General features: G+C 29.4%; 5 protein-coding genes and 1 non-coding gene across 7 annotated transcripts; 1 reads left to right on the top strand and 5 right to left on the bottom strand.

Moving 5' to 3' along the window:
* Positions 1–504: 504 nt before the first annotated feature.
* LOC138181277 (probable RNA-binding protein EIF1AD) lies at positions 505–5,275 on the bottom strand. Its single transcript, XM_069116007.1, has 3 exons — positions 5,118–5,275; positions 871–1,143; positions 505–801 (listed from the first exon to the last, which is right to left on the bottom strand). The coding sequence occupies exons 2-3, from the start codon at positions 1,135–1,137 to the stop codon at positions 601–603; spliced, it is 468 nt and encodes a 155-aa protein (XP_068972108.1). The 5' UTR covers positions 1,138–1,143; positions 5,118–5,275; the 3' UTR covers positions 505–600.
* Positions 1,150–5,111, bottom strand: tam (DNA polymerase gamma, catalytic subunit tam). Its single transcript, XM_069116000.1, has one exon. It carries the CDS (start codon positions 5,045–5,047, stop codon positions 1,346–1,348), a length of 3,702 nt encoding a protein of 1,233 aa, XP_068972101.1. The 5' UTR covers positions 5,048–5,111; the 3' UTR covers positions 1,150–1,345.
* Positions 5,276–5,343: 68 nt separating the features above from the next.
* Cep97 (centrosomal protein 97kDa) lies at positions 5,344–11,141 on the top strand. Its single transcript, XM_069116001.1, has 13 exons — positions 5,344–5,362; positions 5,552–5,611; positions 5,850–6,001; positions 6,168–6,326; positions 6,407–6,508; positions 6,573–6,769; positions 7,011–7,094; positions 7,209–7,504; positions 8,263–8,463; positions 8,534–9,136; positions 9,220–9,352; positions 9,434–9,653; positions 9,734–11,141. Exons 2-13 carry the CDS (start codon positions 5,599–5,601, stop codon positions 10,310–10,312), a joined length of 2,739 nt encoding a protein of 912 aa, XP_068972102.1. The 5' UTR covers positions 5,344–5,362; positions 5,552–5,598; the 3' UTR covers positions 10,313–11,141.
* A 950-nt stretch (positions 11,142–12,091) lies between these two features.
* Cyp40 (Cyclophilin 40) lies at positions 12,092–13,966 on the bottom strand. Of its 2 annotated transcripts, XM_069116005.1 has the most exons (7): positions 13,813–13,966; positions 13,591–13,743; positions 13,322–13,459; positions 12,945–13,243; positions 12,730–12,864; positions 12,401–12,655; positions 12,092–12,335 (listed from the first exon to the last, which is right to left on the bottom strand). In XM_069116005.1, the coding sequence occupies exons 2-7, from the start codon at positions 13,673–13,675 to the stop codon at positions 12,117–12,119; spliced, it is 1,131 nt and encodes a 376-aa protein (XP_068972106.1). In that variant the 5' UTR covers positions 13,676–13,743; positions 13,813–13,966; the 3' UTR covers positions 12,092–12,116. The 2 variants fall into 2 exon arrangements, with proteins under 2 accessions (XP_068972106.1, XP_068972107.1); XM_069116006.1 differs by lacking the exon at positions 13,813–13,966 and having other exon boundaries at positions 12,092–12,291; positions 13,591–13,785.
* A 351-nt stretch (positions 13,967–14,317) lies between these two features.
* On the bottom strand, positions 14,318–14,389 carry TRNAQ-CUG (transfer RNA glutamine (anticodon CUG)). Its single transcript has one exon. It is a non-coding gene; the product is annotated as a tRNA-Gln (tRNA).
* A 695-nt stretch (positions 14,390–15,084) lies between these two features.
* Ndfip (Nedd4 family interacting protein) lies at positions 15,085–16,998 on the bottom strand. Its single transcript, XM_069115000.1, has 6 exons — positions 16,819–16,998; positions 16,247–16,393; positions 16,042–16,182; positions 15,823–15,946; positions 15,557–15,742; positions 15,085–15,487 (listed from the first exon to the last, which is right to left on the bottom strand). The coding sequence occupies exons 1-6, from the start codon at positions 16,843–16,845 to the stop codon at positions 15,384–15,386; spliced, it is 729 nt and encodes a 242-aa protein (XP_068971101.1). The 5' UTR covers positions 16,846–16,998; the 3' UTR covers positions 15,085–15,383.
* Between the last annotated feature and the right edge of the window lie 391 nt (positions 16,999–17,389).

Below are 17,389 nucleotides of genomic sequence, written 5' to 3'. Positions count from 1 at the left end.
TAAAATTTACAAGAACAGTAAAAAAAGATAATTATTTTCGTGGTATATATTTGCGTTTAAAACTTCCTTTATTTGAGATTCCAGGAGCAATAAAACATTCGTTCCGGTAGCAAACATGTTTTTTGGAGAGCTTCCCTAAATTGATTAGAGGAAAGAACACTAAATATAAAAAGGACTCTTCATTTTGTGACAGGAGGTAGAACACGCATCAAATTGCAAAAATCATACTACTCGATAAGAGTAATCAGACAATGCAACGATAATTTTTGCGATAACACTCGTCTCCGTCAAACGGAGACATATTTTTTTTATTATAATGAAACAAAATTCGTTTAGCAACAAATATCACAATAACATGTCAAATATCTTTAGAAAATCTTTATTATGTCGTTCAATGAATAAATTCTCATTTTCTTACATATAAATAATTTTATTATTTACAATGACATATTAAAAATATTAACAAGAGTCAGATTCGTCGGAACTCGTATCACTAATGTCAAATATCTTTAGAAAATCTTTATTATGTCGTTCAATGAATAAATTCTCATTTTCTTACATATAAATAATTTTATTATTTACAATGACATATTAAAAATATTAACAAGAGTCAGATTCGTCGGAACTCGTATCACTAATCTTATCTATCCTATTACTATTATGCAATAATCTATTTGTATTTACAAAAAGATCGTCTTCTTCGTTATCATTCTCTCCATCGGTTCTTTTTTGATTCGAATTGTAGATTTCATCGAATTCTTTGGGCCAGCAGTTTAGTTGTCGATACCATTTTTTATGTTCCTAGTAAATGAATTTGTTTCTCAAAAAGTTATGTAATTAATGTACAAATGTATTTACAGTTAACCATACTCGCGTTAATATCTTGACGATCTCAGCCTTCACTTTATTCCCTTCTGATATTGGTTCTACCAAAACAAAATCACCCCGTTTTATCCAGATATTTCTCCTAAACTTCACCGGCATCGATACAAGATATTGAGATCCAGCTGGATCAGCAACTTCGTGAAGATTATTACCGCGCGACTGTATTATTCGAACAATCGATTGCGTCTCGGTAGGAATGGTCAAATCCTGAATTTCATTGGTAACGTGTTTACGTTTAGTTGCTTTCGACATTTTAACCTGTAAATTCAAACCCAATAGGAATTTTATATCTATATTCATTCATTCATTTTAAACTGAAAAATATAATCATTTTAATTCTAAGCTTTATCATTTATCGTTATAATTGGTAATGTTTTACTTCATTCGATTATTAATTTTATGCTTCATTAGTCTTTGGTTTAATTTCTCTTGATTTATATTTTTTATTCGCTGCAATTATTTACTGTTTTACATTGTGCCACGATCCTAAAGAACCTTTAGATTTGTCTATAGCAGACCATACGTCCAAGCTCTCTCCCGAAGGAATCTCGTAACCATTTTTTAAGCCATAAGGATTCGACGGCGTAATACAATCATTCTCAGGTTCTTTACGCAGAACAGTATCTACTTCTACGGAAGAAAAGAATGCTACTGACATCGGCAGATCGTTCATTCCAAGTCTTGAAGCGCAAAAAGATCGAGTTAAGAGATTCGTAATGTGCATAGCAAGTGCTGCATTGTACTTATACCGTGAGGGTACCAAGTACCGCACTTCATCATGAAATGATAAACAGAATCTTATATTGTCTTTCATGAGCCATTTCATCGAGACTAACATTAAATGTAAGAAATCGACTGCTCCACTCTGAACTACCCAATTTACTTTAGTGGGTAAATATTTTTCGTTGTTTGTTGAACTTTCTAAAGCTGTAGTTAGCCTAGAGTTCAAGAAAGGTGTAACAGGATGAGGATTCTGAGCAATTTCTTCCAAACTATTAAACATTGCGGATTCCGAACCACCGACCCATTTACTTTTCTCAAATACCTCCAATAATGATTTACCGTATAATTTTGATATTTTGTATGCCTCGTACAGCGAATAATCTTTGTCTTCATGTTCGTCAATATATTCAGGCTTTAATCTATAAATCTTTTTGCCTTTGGTCATGGTAAACATTTTTCGTGACTTTGAAGTAGCTTCGCTATCCGTCATACAAGGATTGAACTGTTTCAAGAGTGTTTCAGCAAACTTTTGACCCGCACCATAAATTCTAGCATAATTAATGATTTTGGCTTGGTTCCTGGAAATTCCAACTGCTTTAGCAGTAACGCTATGCATGTCAGTTTCGTTAGATTTGGTACCAACTAACGTCATCCAACCAAACGGCGTGGCTCCATGAATTCTTTTATAATAAGCATCTCCTATTATTGATGAAATCCACAGTTCCTGACTGTCAACATCGGCGCCAACAATATAATATCCTGGGGGCGCTTGAACCATTGCTCGTAATTCAGAACCGATACGTTCAGGATGGGCATTAGATGCAGTCATCCAGGTAGGTTCTACTGCACGCCTAGTCAATGTCCCGCACACAGCTAGTATGGGTAAAATTGCCCCATACTGCATGGACTTTCTGGAATTTCTAACACTACTTGGTAAATATGAATTTTCAAACCATACTGCAAACTGTGACATAATTCTATCCCTATTATTTCTCCAATATGAAACCATCCTCGCAATTTTCAAAATTTCTGCAGCACTGGCATCTGAACTAGCCAATACATTCTCTGAAAGTTTATTTAGGAAATCTTTGCTCAAAGGATTACCGACATTATTACCTTTTCCATCTTTGTGAGGCAATTTAAGAAAATAACAGCAATTATCTATATCCACATTGCACCAAAATGCACTGCCTTTATAAATGTTATATAACTCAGCTACACGTTTCTTCTTTTTGTTACGCCAAAATTCAGTTTTATGTAGATCGTTTTGCACCACTTTGTCAATGGTTGACATCGTATAAATTGTTTCATCAACTAAATTCTCCATTTTAGAAAAGGAACAGTGTGCCAAGAGCTGTCTTAATGGTACTTTAGTTTTGATATCTAAATTATTAGTATGAGGTACTAATATACCCCAACCTTTATCTTTTACATAATGCAAAGGATAACATTCCCATGTTAAATTTAAGAGCTTTGGAACGATATGTTTAGAAGTGCTTATGTTTTGAGGGCCTGGAGACCAGTTTTCATCATTTATCTTAGGACAAAGTTTCCTATACCAAGCAGGATATCCTGGCATATGTCGTAACTTTGAAGGTAAAAACTTTCTTGTTTCCATCAAATAACCAAATTCTTTCTCTAAAGGATCTTCTTCTTCATCTTCGTCATCTGTTAAATAGCTCTGAGTTTCTGTCTTTTTCTTCTCTTCTGTCTTTCGTGCTTTACATACTTGCTTAATCTTTGTTTTTGAATACTGTGCTTTTACTTTAAGTGTTTGCGTACTCCAATCTTCATCCCACATCCATAAGTCTTCTTTATATTTTTCATTATGCATAAGTTCACAAACAGCATTAGCTCTTTTAGCAAGAATAACTTTAGTTTCATAATTTAGATCTTCAAATGTAGTCTCTGATTCATTTAAATATTTTTGCCAATTAGAATTTATTGGCAGATATGCTGTACCAATCTCTAACATCCCTGCCAAAGTAACAGGATGAGGAAATCTTTCCTCAAAGATAGGAAATAATTGGCGTAAAACATTATGAGTTGCAACTACATCATGTGCGCAGTAACTCATCAAAGAATTGAAGTCTTCTTTGACATTTATCAAAGTCCCATTTACAAATGTATCTCTAAATTCTTTATTTATTTCAGAACCACAGTAAAATTTGTGAATTTCTGCTAAACTATTCAGTGAGGTTTGTATTTGTAAATTCAGCTTCTCATCTGTATCATTCTTAGAATTTAAAAGTGCCCTTTGATAACTACTAATTCCACCAACACATATATGAAGAGACATTGTATCAATAAATCTTAATCCTGTATGTTTTAACCAGTATTGTTCTTTAATTTTACTTCTGTCATATGATACATTATGACCAATTATAATTTTTGGCTTTTTGTGGAGAGAAGTTAATTTTTCACCATTTTCGATAGATGTGCTTTCCATTGGTATTAGTTCATCTATAGTAAACCGCTTACCTTCAAAATTTCTACTTGAACCATCTATTAAAGATTTTGATACCCAGCCATACCATGCTTTATTAGTTACTGCAGTTGCAAGTGTTGGTAGAGGTCCTTCTTTCATACAAACTTCCACATCAAAAATAATAGCATCTTCTAGTGGATGATCTACTTTTTGTACTCCATCGACGCTATATCTTGTCCAACCTTCATTTAATAACCATTGATTTGGCATTGGAGGAATATCTTTCATAATATTTTTTATAAGTTTTATGTAAGGTTTAATCTGTGTATTTGCAATATTATAAAAATGTTCTTCAATATTATCTCCTTCTAAAGGAGGTATTTTAATATTAACATTAGGAAGTCTACTTGCATCTTCAGTGTTTATCCCATACGAACGCAAATCGTTTTTTATAGCTTCTATTTCTTCCTCTGGTATTTTTTCTTGTTTAGAAAAATTTTTAAATATTTGTTCATATAATGATTTTGGAAGCATTTGCATATTGATTTCATTAATTCTTACATCACTGTCATTAGTTCTTTCATTATAAGTTTGTTTCTGATTATTTTCATTTTCTAATGTTTGTACATCTTTATGTTCTATTAAAGAAATTTTATAATTACTTTCTGCACTATCTATTAATGGATACAAACTCTGTTCAAAATTTTTAGGTATAACGGATAAATCTTCGTACTTCACACGTACTTGAGATTTATTTGGTAAAACAATTGAATTTTTAGCTATATAATCTTTATTCACATCATTTTCATGTTTTTGATTACACGTAGAAATATTCTCTGGTAAGGTTAGAAGCGGCCCATATTTCTTGACACTAACAATTTTTTTTTTAAATTGCTTGCCTTTACTAACATTAACGTTATAACTTACATTATTAGATTTTTGTCTACTACAAATATTAATTATGTGACGTTTCATTATTATTTTACTTCGTACAATTTTTTGTAATTTCATAGCAATGTTAACACGTGACTTTATTATATAAAAAAGCTTTATTAATTAATTGTATTAAATAAAACCTTACCTATTGTTAACAATTATGTTTTAGAAGATAATTCAAATTTTAAGCAAGTTAATGTAAAACAATAAATTTAACAGAATTAGTGAAGTAACTTCAAAAGTATTTTGAACTCTTAGATCGCCATATTTGATTCTCGTACGCGCAATTTCAAAATAGTTCGTATAAGCACCGTTTATCGTGATTGAAAAATCTATAATTTATAAACGTAATATTATTACATGTTAACTACAATGTCTTCTTTTAATCAAGTAAGAATTGATTCTACAAGATTAATATTAAATCTATGTTATACGAAAATATTATTAATGGAAATAAATACGATTAGAAAAAATATTAGTGTGGTATTATTTCCTCCGTTATCTGTATAAAATTATATATACAAACTAAAATTAATATTGCTATACTTTATAAATATCTGTTCTTATTAAATACTATAGTGATTACGACGACATCTTCATAGCGTCTACCAGTTTTTGTGTTCATCATGGCTTCGACGGGTTAGTGAAAATTTAATACTTGTATTATACAATTTTTATACAAACTATTTTCTTACAAATATCCTAAATATTCTTAACACGTATCGATTTTTTACAAGTTTTGTAAATTTAATTGATATATGCGTAAAAACAATACAATTTCATTGTGGTCTTGCACTTTTGCACAGTTTTGACATTTTATGTTATTTAAAATTTAAATATTTATTTAATTAAATTAACAACAATGAAATTTATTTAGAATCCTTAGTATGCGATACACTCGATCTAAGCGGTCAAGGTTTGAAGAAACTTCCTCGTTGTCCGTCAGATGCAGATATCAGCACATTGATCATTGACGATAATGAGCTCCAGCGTCTCGATAATCTTGATTCTTATCACAGAATTACTAAGGTAATATGTTTATGATAATATGTTATGTAAAATTAAATTTATGTATTTGTATTATATATATATCCTTATACTTTTCTTCTTTCATTCTACCCTATACATTTCAATTATATTTCTTAAGGTAGTAAACAAACGATTATTTAAAAAATTTGTAATTAATTTATTTCAGCTATCAATAGTAAGGAATCAATTACTTCGTATGTATGGGGTATCAAAGTTACATAATCTTGTAACTCTTAATTTAGCAAATAATGGTATCTTGACCATAGAAGGCATAAAGGATATGATAAATTTACAAACACTTTGCTTAGCTGGCAATAATATAAAGGTATGATAAATATAAGTGTGGTATATATATCTTCTAATAGCTGAATTGGTGGATCTTTATAATATTCTATTAATCTGCAGTCTATTGAACACTTGCACACAAATACTAAGCTGGAGCATTTAGATTTATCTGAAAATAGCATCAGTCACATTTCAGACATATCTTATCTACGAAATTTAAAGGTAATATTGATAAGAAACTATGTAATCTTTAACTCTAATATTATTAAAACAAACGGTATTTTAGGAACTGTTTTTACATAACAATCGCATAATAACATTAAGGCAATGTGAACGCTATTTACCTACTTCTCTAGAAACATTTACATTGTCAAACAATAACATTACAGATTTGAATGAAATGTCACATTTAGCTAATTTGAAAAATGTAGTCAATTTTTCAATTGCTAATAATCCATGTGTCAGTATGACAGGTAACAGTATGTATCCTTTTTATAATTGTATAGTTCAAGTTAATATTTTCACTTAGATCTTAGAAGTCAATTAGTGATCTATAGCAAAAACTTCTATACGAAATATTTTCTTATTATTCTGAATGTCATCACATAGAATTGTTCTTTATCAATAAAATATTATGCTTGTAGAATGCTAGGTACATATAAAACAAAATAATTCATACTAACTGTAGACCTACAGCTATAGCTTCTTAACAAATAGCTTATAGTGGTTTTGACTATCGACCTTTTGTTATCAATTGGTGTATGAGCTTGAAATCAATTGATGGCTATCATGTTGATCCTATTGAAAGGTGGGTGTCTTTCTAGACATATTGGTCATTTCATGTATAATTTTATATAGAGACATGTATAATTTTATTCAGTTTTTGAAGAATTAAAATTTACTTGAAATGATGGCCACTCAGTTTAAAAGCAGAGTGGCTATATTCTCAGGGACGCGGTAGACAATTCCGTGTTGGCGAACATGCATTACTTGCACAGTATTTAGCATCTGTTTGCCCACTTTCTGGTGAATCCCTAGAAAATGAAACTGACAGGAAGTTAAGGCTAATTTTGAGTAAAGCACAACATCATCAACAGCAATTAAATCAACAAAGTGATACTGGAAGTGTGCACAGCTTAAGTAGCGTCGGGATGAGTCCTTCTCCGGCTACTAGGCGTAGACTTAGTCATAACAGGACAGGTTCTCCTAGACGTACCAGTGAGTTAATTAATCTTCCATTTCGTTCATTATTATTGCAAGTATAATAAACTTTTGTACAGTTTTTCTTGTTACATTGATAAAACGTGGACTAGTAGTGATGTACACTTTCCAGTCGTCATGCACCTATATGTTCTAGTTATAATGTATTTTCTCTAGTTGCGCCAATGTTGACATACTATGAAGATAAATGCTTACAGTCACCAAAATTTTATGAAGCAAAGTACTGTGTGTGCCATTCGCCTTGTAAAGGTATCCAAAGTCAAAATCGAAATTAATCATACACGGCTATAACTGCATTGTAGACATATGTAAAAATCTGAGACAAATATCATCTGCACTTTAAAAAGCTAATCAAAAATAAAAGTTAAATAATAATGTAATTACATTATGTACAAATGTACATTATGGACAAATTTTGTCTTGGATTAATGCACATGTTTATGTCTTCTGTGCCTAGTATATAGTATGTTATTAAGTGATTACGTTTTTAAGCTTATAGCGCAAATGACTTTGGAGAATGAAAAAAGAGCAATGTTGTGATAACGATGCTAATTAGAAAATTTGTTTAGCAAATTAGTATTTGACGATTTGGAAATATATTTCACATAGTTCACACTTTTTATATTGTTTGTCCTTAGTCAGATATTATTTGCATGCTTCTGCTATTGAAGTTAGTCATAAAGAACTCAAATACAATAAAATATGTAACAATACATGAAATTAACTGCAAATACAAATGAATGGTATGGTATTAGGTTCATCAAGAAATTCATTGAGAATGAGGTCACCTGATAGAATGGTATCTAGTTGTCACACTGATGCTATAGTTTCTTCATGCCATACTTTATTAAGTGAAGATCAGGAATCATTGATGACCCAGAGTTTAGATCCAAATATGCTTTGTGGTACTTTAGCTAACAAGACTCCACATACGGTTGTTTTGCAAGATACAGAAGGTAAGTAATGAATATTACTGAGTTTTCATTTCTTAAATAAAAACGCATTAACTAAAAATTTGCTTTTCAGAAACATCTAGTCCTCTGCAAGCTGCAACAAAATTAGTGCCAGTTCCTGAGTCTTTAATGAGTCCAGATTTTCGTCCACCATCTGGTCTTTCTCGAGTGTTAGCAAAAACTCCACCAAGCAAATTAACATCACCTTGTCAAATTACAATGCCAAGCAAGCTCATTTCTGATGGAGATGGCAAGGCTATTCCCATAATAAATACAGTAAATCCAATGGCTAAAACAAATCTTACTTCTATAAAAGCGAATGCACTTGTAAAAAGTAGTTCAGCAACAAATTGTGCTGTTGGAAAACCAAATATTGCTAAGCCTATTATTACAAATACTAGTACTAAATGTCCCCATAGTGTGAAAATCAATAATTACGTTCAAAGCAAAACATTGCCTGCAAAACGAAATACAAAAAATTCACCAAACTTAGGCAGAAATATACCAAGGCCAAAGAGTGCTAATGATAAAATTAAAACTAGTGTCATTAAAAGCAATGGAGATGGCGATGCAGATAATGCTACTCAAAGTAGTGATGAAGATAGTGAAGTATGTCAAGCGAAATTAGATAGCATTCGACATAGAGCTATTCAAAGAAGACAGGAAGATAATAAAGGTGATCCTCCTTTTCTTTATAAATATAAAAATAGGTCTTCCTAATAAATTAAGAGCCTTAATAATTTTTTACTTTTAAAATAGACCAAGATGAAGCTGAGAAAGCAGCAATATGTATTCAAAGGATGTGGAGAGGATATCATACTAGGAATCTTAATAAAAAAGCAACCACTATATTGAAGACTATCGAAATGATAAGAACGAATAAATATATCCAGTATGGTTTTTATTTTCTCGTTAAATAAATGTAATACCGTTTTCAAAATATTGTATAATTTATGAATTTTCTTTTTTTAAGGAAACTCTCTACTGATATGGAAGCTACTCGAACTGCGTTAGAAAGTGAACATAAATTACAGTTATTACAAATGCAAGCAATTAATGCATTGTGGAAGAAAGTTGTTAGTCTTCAACCTACTGCTAATCGAGATTCTACGAACACTGATAACGAAAATATTGCACAAAATGTAGACGTTGTAACTAATCTAGCACAAACATGTAATTTGTTGCATACTCAGGTAACACCAATTATATCTTTGTAATCCGTTTTAGAATATTAGTAACATTTCTGTTATTTAGAAATCTGATATATGATTAGGTTCAACAATTACAAGATTCTATGTCAGAAATAAAACGATGCATGTCGAATATGCAAACAAAAGCCAATCTTATTGATAACGGTGTTGCAACACAAACGGAAATATCGGCAGTCCATACCCCAGCGGGCGAAGAAAATATGTTTCCTTATGCACGACCACATAGACCACAAACTTTGCCAATTCATCAAACAATTCATGAAGGGAATGAGAATAAAAGTTTTGCATCTAATTTAATTGATAATGTGTTAAAAAAAGTATCTCAGTCTACTGATACGACAGATGATGAAGTTAATACTGACATCTTAAACTCTAATGAAAATCCCGAATTATTGAACTCAACTGAACATCCTGACATGTTTAAAAGTTGTGAGGAGATTATAGAACCTGATTTCAAGGACGTAGTGGAACATGATGTAAAACATGAATATGACGTAATTGATAATGCTGTTATAAACGGTGAAGTTTGTGAAGAAACACTATGTAAAGAGTTACACAATTTTATTGAAACAGAAATTACAACAGGAAATTGTGCAAATTTGGAAACGGAAAACAATTCAGAAGAAATTGAAAAGGAATAACTTTAATCTGAGGAGGCATAGAAAAAGCAAAAATAAAATGAAGGTGCAAAGTTGAAAGACTTGAACAAAAATAGGAAGAAACAAATGTGAATTCCAATAGATAGTCTAACTCATGAATGGAATTAATACATTTTTAACTAAAAATACTCACTGTACATAGGTTCAGAGACTAGTCTTAATTATATTCAGGTAACAAAATTGAATACTTTTAATTTCATTATGTCTCTAACATTTTAAAATTAAATCCATCACAATTCAAAGAATTATCACGAAATACATTTAAAAAACAGAAAGTATCAAAAACAATTTTAAATAATCATGTCATTAAGTTGATTTATTATATGATGTGCATATCGTGATCATTGAAGCAATTTTGAAATTTTTCCGTCCACATATCTGGCTTTTAAAAAGTTCACCGATGTACAAAGTGTGTATTAAGAATGTTAAATGTCTCACAAAAAGCTTTGCTCCTTCTTTAAAAGATCATCATAGAAATATTACTGTACAGGAAAAACAATGCATTCAATGTCACGAAGTCCAAAGTTATTTGTCAATTCTCAGATTGAAGTATTTATAAGAATACAAGAGAGAATTTTGATATATAAGTGCATTCCTTATTAACAGCAGAACATTTTTTAAGTTTTGTTAAAAAATTTCTGGGATAATGTTACCTAGATAGCTATTATTTTTATGCATTTATTTTTTTATTTATTTATCTATTTATTAAAAATTATGAACCCTAGAAAAGATTAATATTACTGCAAAATGTAGGTAATAATGAAAACATTTTTAATCTAGTCATTGCAAAAGCTCCTGCATATAATTACTGTAGATATTAACTAAAACTTGTTACATAGGTATACAGTGTTATTAAAACAAATAAGATCTTTCAACGAAAACAAGTACTTGTTAAAAGACGTGAGTTTTTGTTTATGACAAAGAGCGCTGTAATAATTCTTTTAAATGTGTGTATATTGCTTGAGTTTTATTATTAAAAACATTTAAATACAATAAATCGCTGCTACTATAAGAATATTATTACAATGAAAGAAACTATATGTGAGCTCCTATTAAAACTATATCTTATATTTATTTTGTGTGACATACGTCCGCTAGGTGTCACGTACATAAGACACCTTAATGCTCAGAATTGTTAAGAACTTAATATAAATGTTAAATAAATAAGTCATATACATTGAATACATGTTTATAACAATATTTACTTTTATATCATTAACTTCTGTATATAATCTATACATGCATTATTTTTTTTTTAATAATGTCATAAAAGTTTGCATCTGATACATTATTTTAAGTTATGAAAAAAATAATTAAATGTGATCGAATTTATATAAAGAAAGTTTGCTGTACAAAATGGATATTTGATGTGATATAAGTATGCTTCATATGTTCCTTTCATACTTAGTAACGTTCAACAAGGCATATAGAAAATAATATATTTTTAACAGAACAATGTTCACAATAATATTCCCAACACATGTGATTACAGTATACTATGGTTTTGTTTCTTTTGTACACATTACACAAAGATTGTTATTGGATAATAAAAATGCTTAAATCAGAAAGCTAAAAATAAATACAAGTATTTATTTAAACAATTATGTTCAAATTTAGTACTATTTTTATGTAAAAAATATTTAAATAATTTTAGCTAACACTCATACAATTACTTTACAACGTTTCTTAGACAACATTAGTATTGTATATAAAAATGTGTGTATGTATGATTTTAAATACATAAAAAATTTTATATTTACAACATTTTTTTATAAAATACTTTTTTTCATTTAAACATTTTTTGACAAGAAGCTCTCTCAATAACTAAATAGGAATTCATAACTCTTTTAACTTTATCAATTTCTAACAAAATATCTTTATTATTAGGAGATTCTAATAATGCTTGCTGTAAATCTGCTAAACCTAAATCATATTCATTTAATCCCATGTATGCTTGACTTCTACGAAATAATGCTTTACTGTTATTCTGATTTATTTGTAAAACCTAAATTTAAAATTGTTATTAAACAATAGTTTAAAGTACTTATACTAAATTCAATTAAATCTTACCTCTGAACAAAGCTTTAAAGCTTCGCGATGACTCTTTTGCTTTAATTTAACAGCTGCAAGATTAAGTAATAGAGTTACTTTAGTATTCACTATTGATTCATTGGAAGAATCTGGTACATCTACTGTCTTCATCATCCACTTGTAATAGCGTAATGCTTTCTTATACTTCCTGCCTGCATCTACATAATTTTTTCGTAAAAAATAATAATTTCCCGAATCTTTTATCTTCTGAATAACATCCATTATATACTTGTACTATAAATATCCATGAATGTTCATTAGAAAAGCAATTCTTTTCTAAACATATATGCCTATAATAAGATCCTTACATCTTGTCTTTTAATATTTTTAGAATAATCCCAATCTTCTGGCCATGGGGTAAATACATCTTCTGTACCATCATTCTCCTCCAATTCCCAATTTTGATTATGTTTCAACTCTCCGCAGTCAAATATATGTATTTTCTATAATAAAAAATATTCATATAATTGTTAATAATTTAAACCAGGTACAAAAAATGTCTACATAAAACATATATGCTAACCTGAACTGGTACATCCTGAATAGTTTTAGCTCGGGATACTTCTAATACAACACCCATTCCTTTCAAAACTTTACCAAATACGACATTAGTATTATCTAGATGTGTCGTAGCTGAAACAGTAATTATAAACTGAGAACTGTTGCTATTTGGATAACCCTCATTTACCATGCTCAATAATCCTCCTGAGGAATGAGAGAGCACAAAGTTTTCATCCTCAAATTGCGTTCCATATATACTTTCTCCACTTGTACCATTAAAATTTATTATATCTCCACCTTGGACCATAAACTGTGATAACACTGAACGATACAAAACTTTTTTGATTAAATATATTATTTTATATTACCTTTAGAAAACGTTAATCCTTTTTGTTATACCTTTATGAAATATTGATCCTTTGTAATGTAACTTTTTGCCATTGATTCCAATACCTTTTTCTCCAGTACATAGTGCACGAAAATTTTCAGCTGTTCGAGGTACAACATCTTTAAAAAGTTCTATCACAATTCTTCCAGCTGTATCATAGTATCATATAAATTATTTTTAAAATTCTAATGAAATGAAATGTAAAACAGAACAGTAATACAAACACTGAAAGTTAGAAATTGACTAATATCCTTTTATAATTCTAATCTTCATACATTACCTTTTTCTGATTCAATTGCTATATCTAAAAACACGATTGGATTTCTTTTACAGTTACTGTTCTGATTCCTTAGCGAATCTCCCATATTTTAATTAATATATATCCATATATAAAATAGGTTTTCAAAATTTTGTTTGCTAGCTAATTCTAATTCTACAAATGAATTATAGCATAGAGTTAACATCGTATGAAATTTTATGTTATACGAACTGAAATACCGACCTTAGTAAAATCATTAATTTCGTTTGCGCTCCCTACAACTGAAAACGGTGAATTTAGAAATTATATTCTGCATTATCAACAAAATTGACGAATCCAATAAATCTCAAACGAAATACTAAAGTGAAGATTAAGAGAATATATAGATTTTTATTCATATTACACAAAGATACAGAATAAGCGTGACATTTTTTTGTGCCCTACGTGTTAGGGGAGTCACTTGAGCTCCTTATCATTTTCATGTCACATGCATCTTTATCAACACATATTAAAACTTCAACTGTGGTATTGCATCTACATCAGATCTTATATATGACTATATTATATTCTGTTGATAACAATTCTTGTATCACTTATCGTTATCTCATTTGCAGACTTCTAATATTCACTTTTTTATTTTAGATAACAGAATTTAGAAAAATATTATGAAGAATTATTGTAACATTTTACAAGATTTCATAAAAAAATCTATTGGATTCTTTTCCCATTGTAATGCAAAAACAAACTTAGGTCCCACCGAGATTTGAACTCGGATCGCTGGATTCAGAGTCCAGAGTGCTAACCATTACACCATGGGACCTCTGAGGCAATTGTCTCACTTACATAATATAATAGGTAAATATTTTTATTCGAAAAAATTAGTCATATCTCAACACTGATTGCTTTGTATATTTTATCATTGTAACATATTTTATAATAATTTAAAGCTGAGTTAAAATTAATACAGAAAAATATATTTGCATAACAATGGATAAAAAAGTATAAGACATATTAGCTTTTTATATTGTTGTAATAAGTATATAACAATGAAGTTTCTGACAATATAACATATGATGTATATAGATTCGCAGTAATTCTTTTATACATTTATGTGTGTACATATACACACATATATACATAACCACACATATGTATATTTTATGAGTAACTTATATTTTTAAATTCAATAAGGATCCTCTCTATAAATTATAGTAATATACAAACAAGCAATGCAGATTATCAATATATAGATCATATTCAAAATTCTAGAAGCTTACCTAGTACTAGAAGGTATTACACAATATCACTATTAGAACTTTTATACTTCAATACCTGTCTACGGACAATGGTTATATGTTTCTTCTTACAAAATAAATTCTTTTACTCATAATTCCAATTTTATATGTAATAAACTTACATATATCTCAGATGTCACGAAACAATTCTTATGTGTTTCTATTCGTACAAATGAACAACATGTAAATAATATTTCACATTAAAGCATTGTCCATACTATTTGAGCAATAAAAATTTACAGTTTATTTTATCTATGTGATACTAATACATAAAATAGTGTGCAGAAATTATCTTATTTCCGTTTTTACCTTGCTCTGTTTATCTCATACATAAGCAAATTTGGCAAATAGTCTTAATAACTTTAATTTTTCTTTTTTCTAATAATAGAATAGTACATAGCCAATATTAAGTAATATATATTTTTAAAGGGTGTAGATTATATATTATATAAATACAACCCCAGATGGAAATGCTGTTTGTTCTAAAGCCAAGTTAGATAAAAGTGCAAGTTTAATGGCTTAATAAAAAAAGAGTAAGCGTTCCTGAGCACTTCCAGGTAGTAGTCTCCAACCACGTTTGATGTTCAAATATTGAATAATAGCACGTGCACAAATCAAAACTCCTAAAAATTAAATGTAGCACATATATTAATGTAAATATTTAGAAGTAGTGTCAATAACAAAATACTAACCAAATCCCATTATCAACCACCATAGCCATGAATTTTCACGTGATGCAAGATCAGTGGAATGTTTAACAATAAATGTCCATTTTGACAAAGATAAACCAAAACCAGACAGTGCTCCATATCGAGATGCAATTGTATGACAGAAGCACATCATGAGTAAAAATCCGATCCAATTAAAGCAAAATGCAACTGTCATTGGAATATATATTATTTAGATATAAGTGTAATAGAAATATGTATAATATGCAGGTATATATTATTCAATTTACCCAAAAATGCTGTAAAGAACATAAAATCAGTGCCAAGTAAAGTACTCTCTGGATCTCCTTCTACAACTTCAGTATCTATAGCCAATATTGTTAAAGGCCTTGCTGGTGTTCTAATATTTTCAGGCTATAAGAATGTTATTCAATTGCATAATATATATTTGGTTTTTAAAAGGATATTGTAATTAATTAGTAACAGTACTATGTAATTAAATCAATTACCATGTGGATTTGAGGGTAAGGTTCCCCTTGTAATGTTTTCTCACGTTGTACTTCCTCATAACTAGGTAATTTTGTGGCAACTTCATAAGGTGGTGGAGCTGAAAAATCTGCCTTTGGAGGTGGAATGTCTTCTCCTCCAGTCTATAATCATAATCTCCTTAATAATAATAATTTTCCATAATGTAACAAAAAATTTGTATCTTACCATACGGTCTTCAATTGAAGTTTGTGCTGCAGCAATGTTTCCCGAATTGATTGTATCGTTTTGTATAACTGATACAGACACAGCTAGTGTAGGTATTTCATTTTGAGATGATGGTTCCTCATTTAAGTTACTATTTGTTTGTGGAGGCTAAAATTAAATTACTAATCTTTAATATTCTTTATCAATAAAAGATTTCAAATAATTAAAGATATGAAATATTGTTTATATTTTGGTTAAAAATGTTATTTTTTATATATCTCCAGTGTTGAGGTAATTAAAACAATATAACAAAGTATAAGGTTTTTTTTATTTTATTGTTTTTATTTTATTTAATCTCTTATTCTAAATCACTCTCAAGAAACAAACGAGGATCATTGCGGACAATGTTTTTATCGACATTTTCATGTCAGTATTTGTGCATAACGTGTATTATAATACATAGAAATATTATTTTACGCATGTGAAATATGTTTACCAAATAAAAGGTATTCTGGCAATCAGAGATAAATTGTAAATTGTTCATTAGAGCCTTTGAAATATTTATTACGATCAGCATCATTTATAAAACATACCATATTGTAATGAATATTACTATCCATTCCTGGTGAAATTTATTCGAAGCGCGGTATATTATTTTGATTACGTAGAAGAAATAAAAGATACTGTTTTCGTACGTACTGCTGCTTTCTCAGACAGCAAAAGTTCTTACAATCGATGGCTGACAGCTGGCAAGGCTGTATCGCCGTGAACTTAGATTTTCTTATACTTTCACGTCTATCATTTTCATACCTTTATCAGACACTGAATATTTTCCTGTTACTTGTTAATAAATATTTTTTTTATTGATAGAATTTTTATTTTTAATTTGAGGTATCATTTCATTCATTTATTTCAAATTTTGTATAAAATAATTATAAGTTTGAAGTCAATTTTTGATTGGTTATTCATAAGACGATGTTGAGAATTAGGTTGTAGGACGGGAATCTAACAAATCTGAATTTTTCCTGTTAGCGGAAGTAAGCAATTACAAGTTAATACTATTTAAATGTTATTATTTTGAAGAAGCTATTAAATTTGGTGAAGATAATAGATAAATATATATTGGTATAGTCTATTTGGTTAACTAAACCCAAAAATGGTAAT

The sequence above is a fragment of the Bombus flavifrons genome, chromosome 6 (genome assembly GCF_040668555.2).
Source record: "Bombus flavifrons isolate JBK064 chromosome 6, iyBomFlav1_principal, whole genome shotgun sequence".
In the NCBI taxonomy this organism is placed as follows: Eukaryota; Metazoa; Arthropoda; class Insecta; order Hymenoptera; family Apidae; genus Bombus; species Bombus flavifrons.
Note: the sequence above shows the minus strand (reverse complement) of the source record. Positions and strands in the feature narration are given on the sequence as shown.

Bases quoted from the DNA above. Each gene is read 5' to 3' on its own strand.
- LOC138181277 (XM_069116007.1), bottom strand. From the start codon at position 1,137: ATGTCGAAAGCAACTAAACGTAAACACGTTACCAATGAAATTCAGGAT. The intron at 802-870 runs GTATGGTTAACT...TTCATTTACTAG, and splicing joins TCGTCAAGATATTAACGCGA to GAACATAAAAAATGGTATCG.
- tam (XM_069116000.1), bottom strand. From the start codon at position 5,047: ATGAAATTACAAAAAATTGTACGAAGTAAAATAATAATGAAACGTCAC.
- Cep97 (XM_069116001.1), top strand. The intron at 6,002-6,167 runs GTAATATGTTTA...AATTTATTTCAG, and splicing joins CTTATCACAGAATTACTAAG to CTATCAATAGTAAGGAATCA. The intron at 7,505-8,262 runs GTGAGTTAATTA...GTATGGTATTAG, and splicing joins AGGTTCTCCTAGACGTACCA to GTTCATCAAGAAATTCATTG.
- Cyp40 (XM_069116005.1), bottom strand. From the start codon at position 13,675: ATGGGAGATTCGCTAAGGAATCAGAACAGTAACTGTAAAAGAAATCCA. The intron at 12,865-12,944 runs GTTAGCATATAT...TTTTTATTATAG, and splicing joins TTCAGGATGTACCAGTTCAG to AAAATACATATATTTGACTG. The intron at 12,656-12,729 runs GTAAGGATCTTA...GGATATTTATAG, and splicing joins AAAATATTAAAAGACAAGAT to TACAAGTATATAATGGATGT.
- Ndfip (XM_069115000.1), bottom strand. From the start codon at position 16,845: ATGGATAGTAATATTCATTACAATATG. The intron at 16,183-16,246 runs GTAAGATACAAA...TTATGATTATAG, and splicing joins CTTCAATTGAAGACCGTATG to ACTGGAGGAGAAGACATTCC. The intron at 15,488-15,556 runs GTTAGTATTTTG...TTTAATTTTTAG, and splicing joins GTGGTTGATAATGGGATTTG to GAGTTTTGATTTGTGCACGT.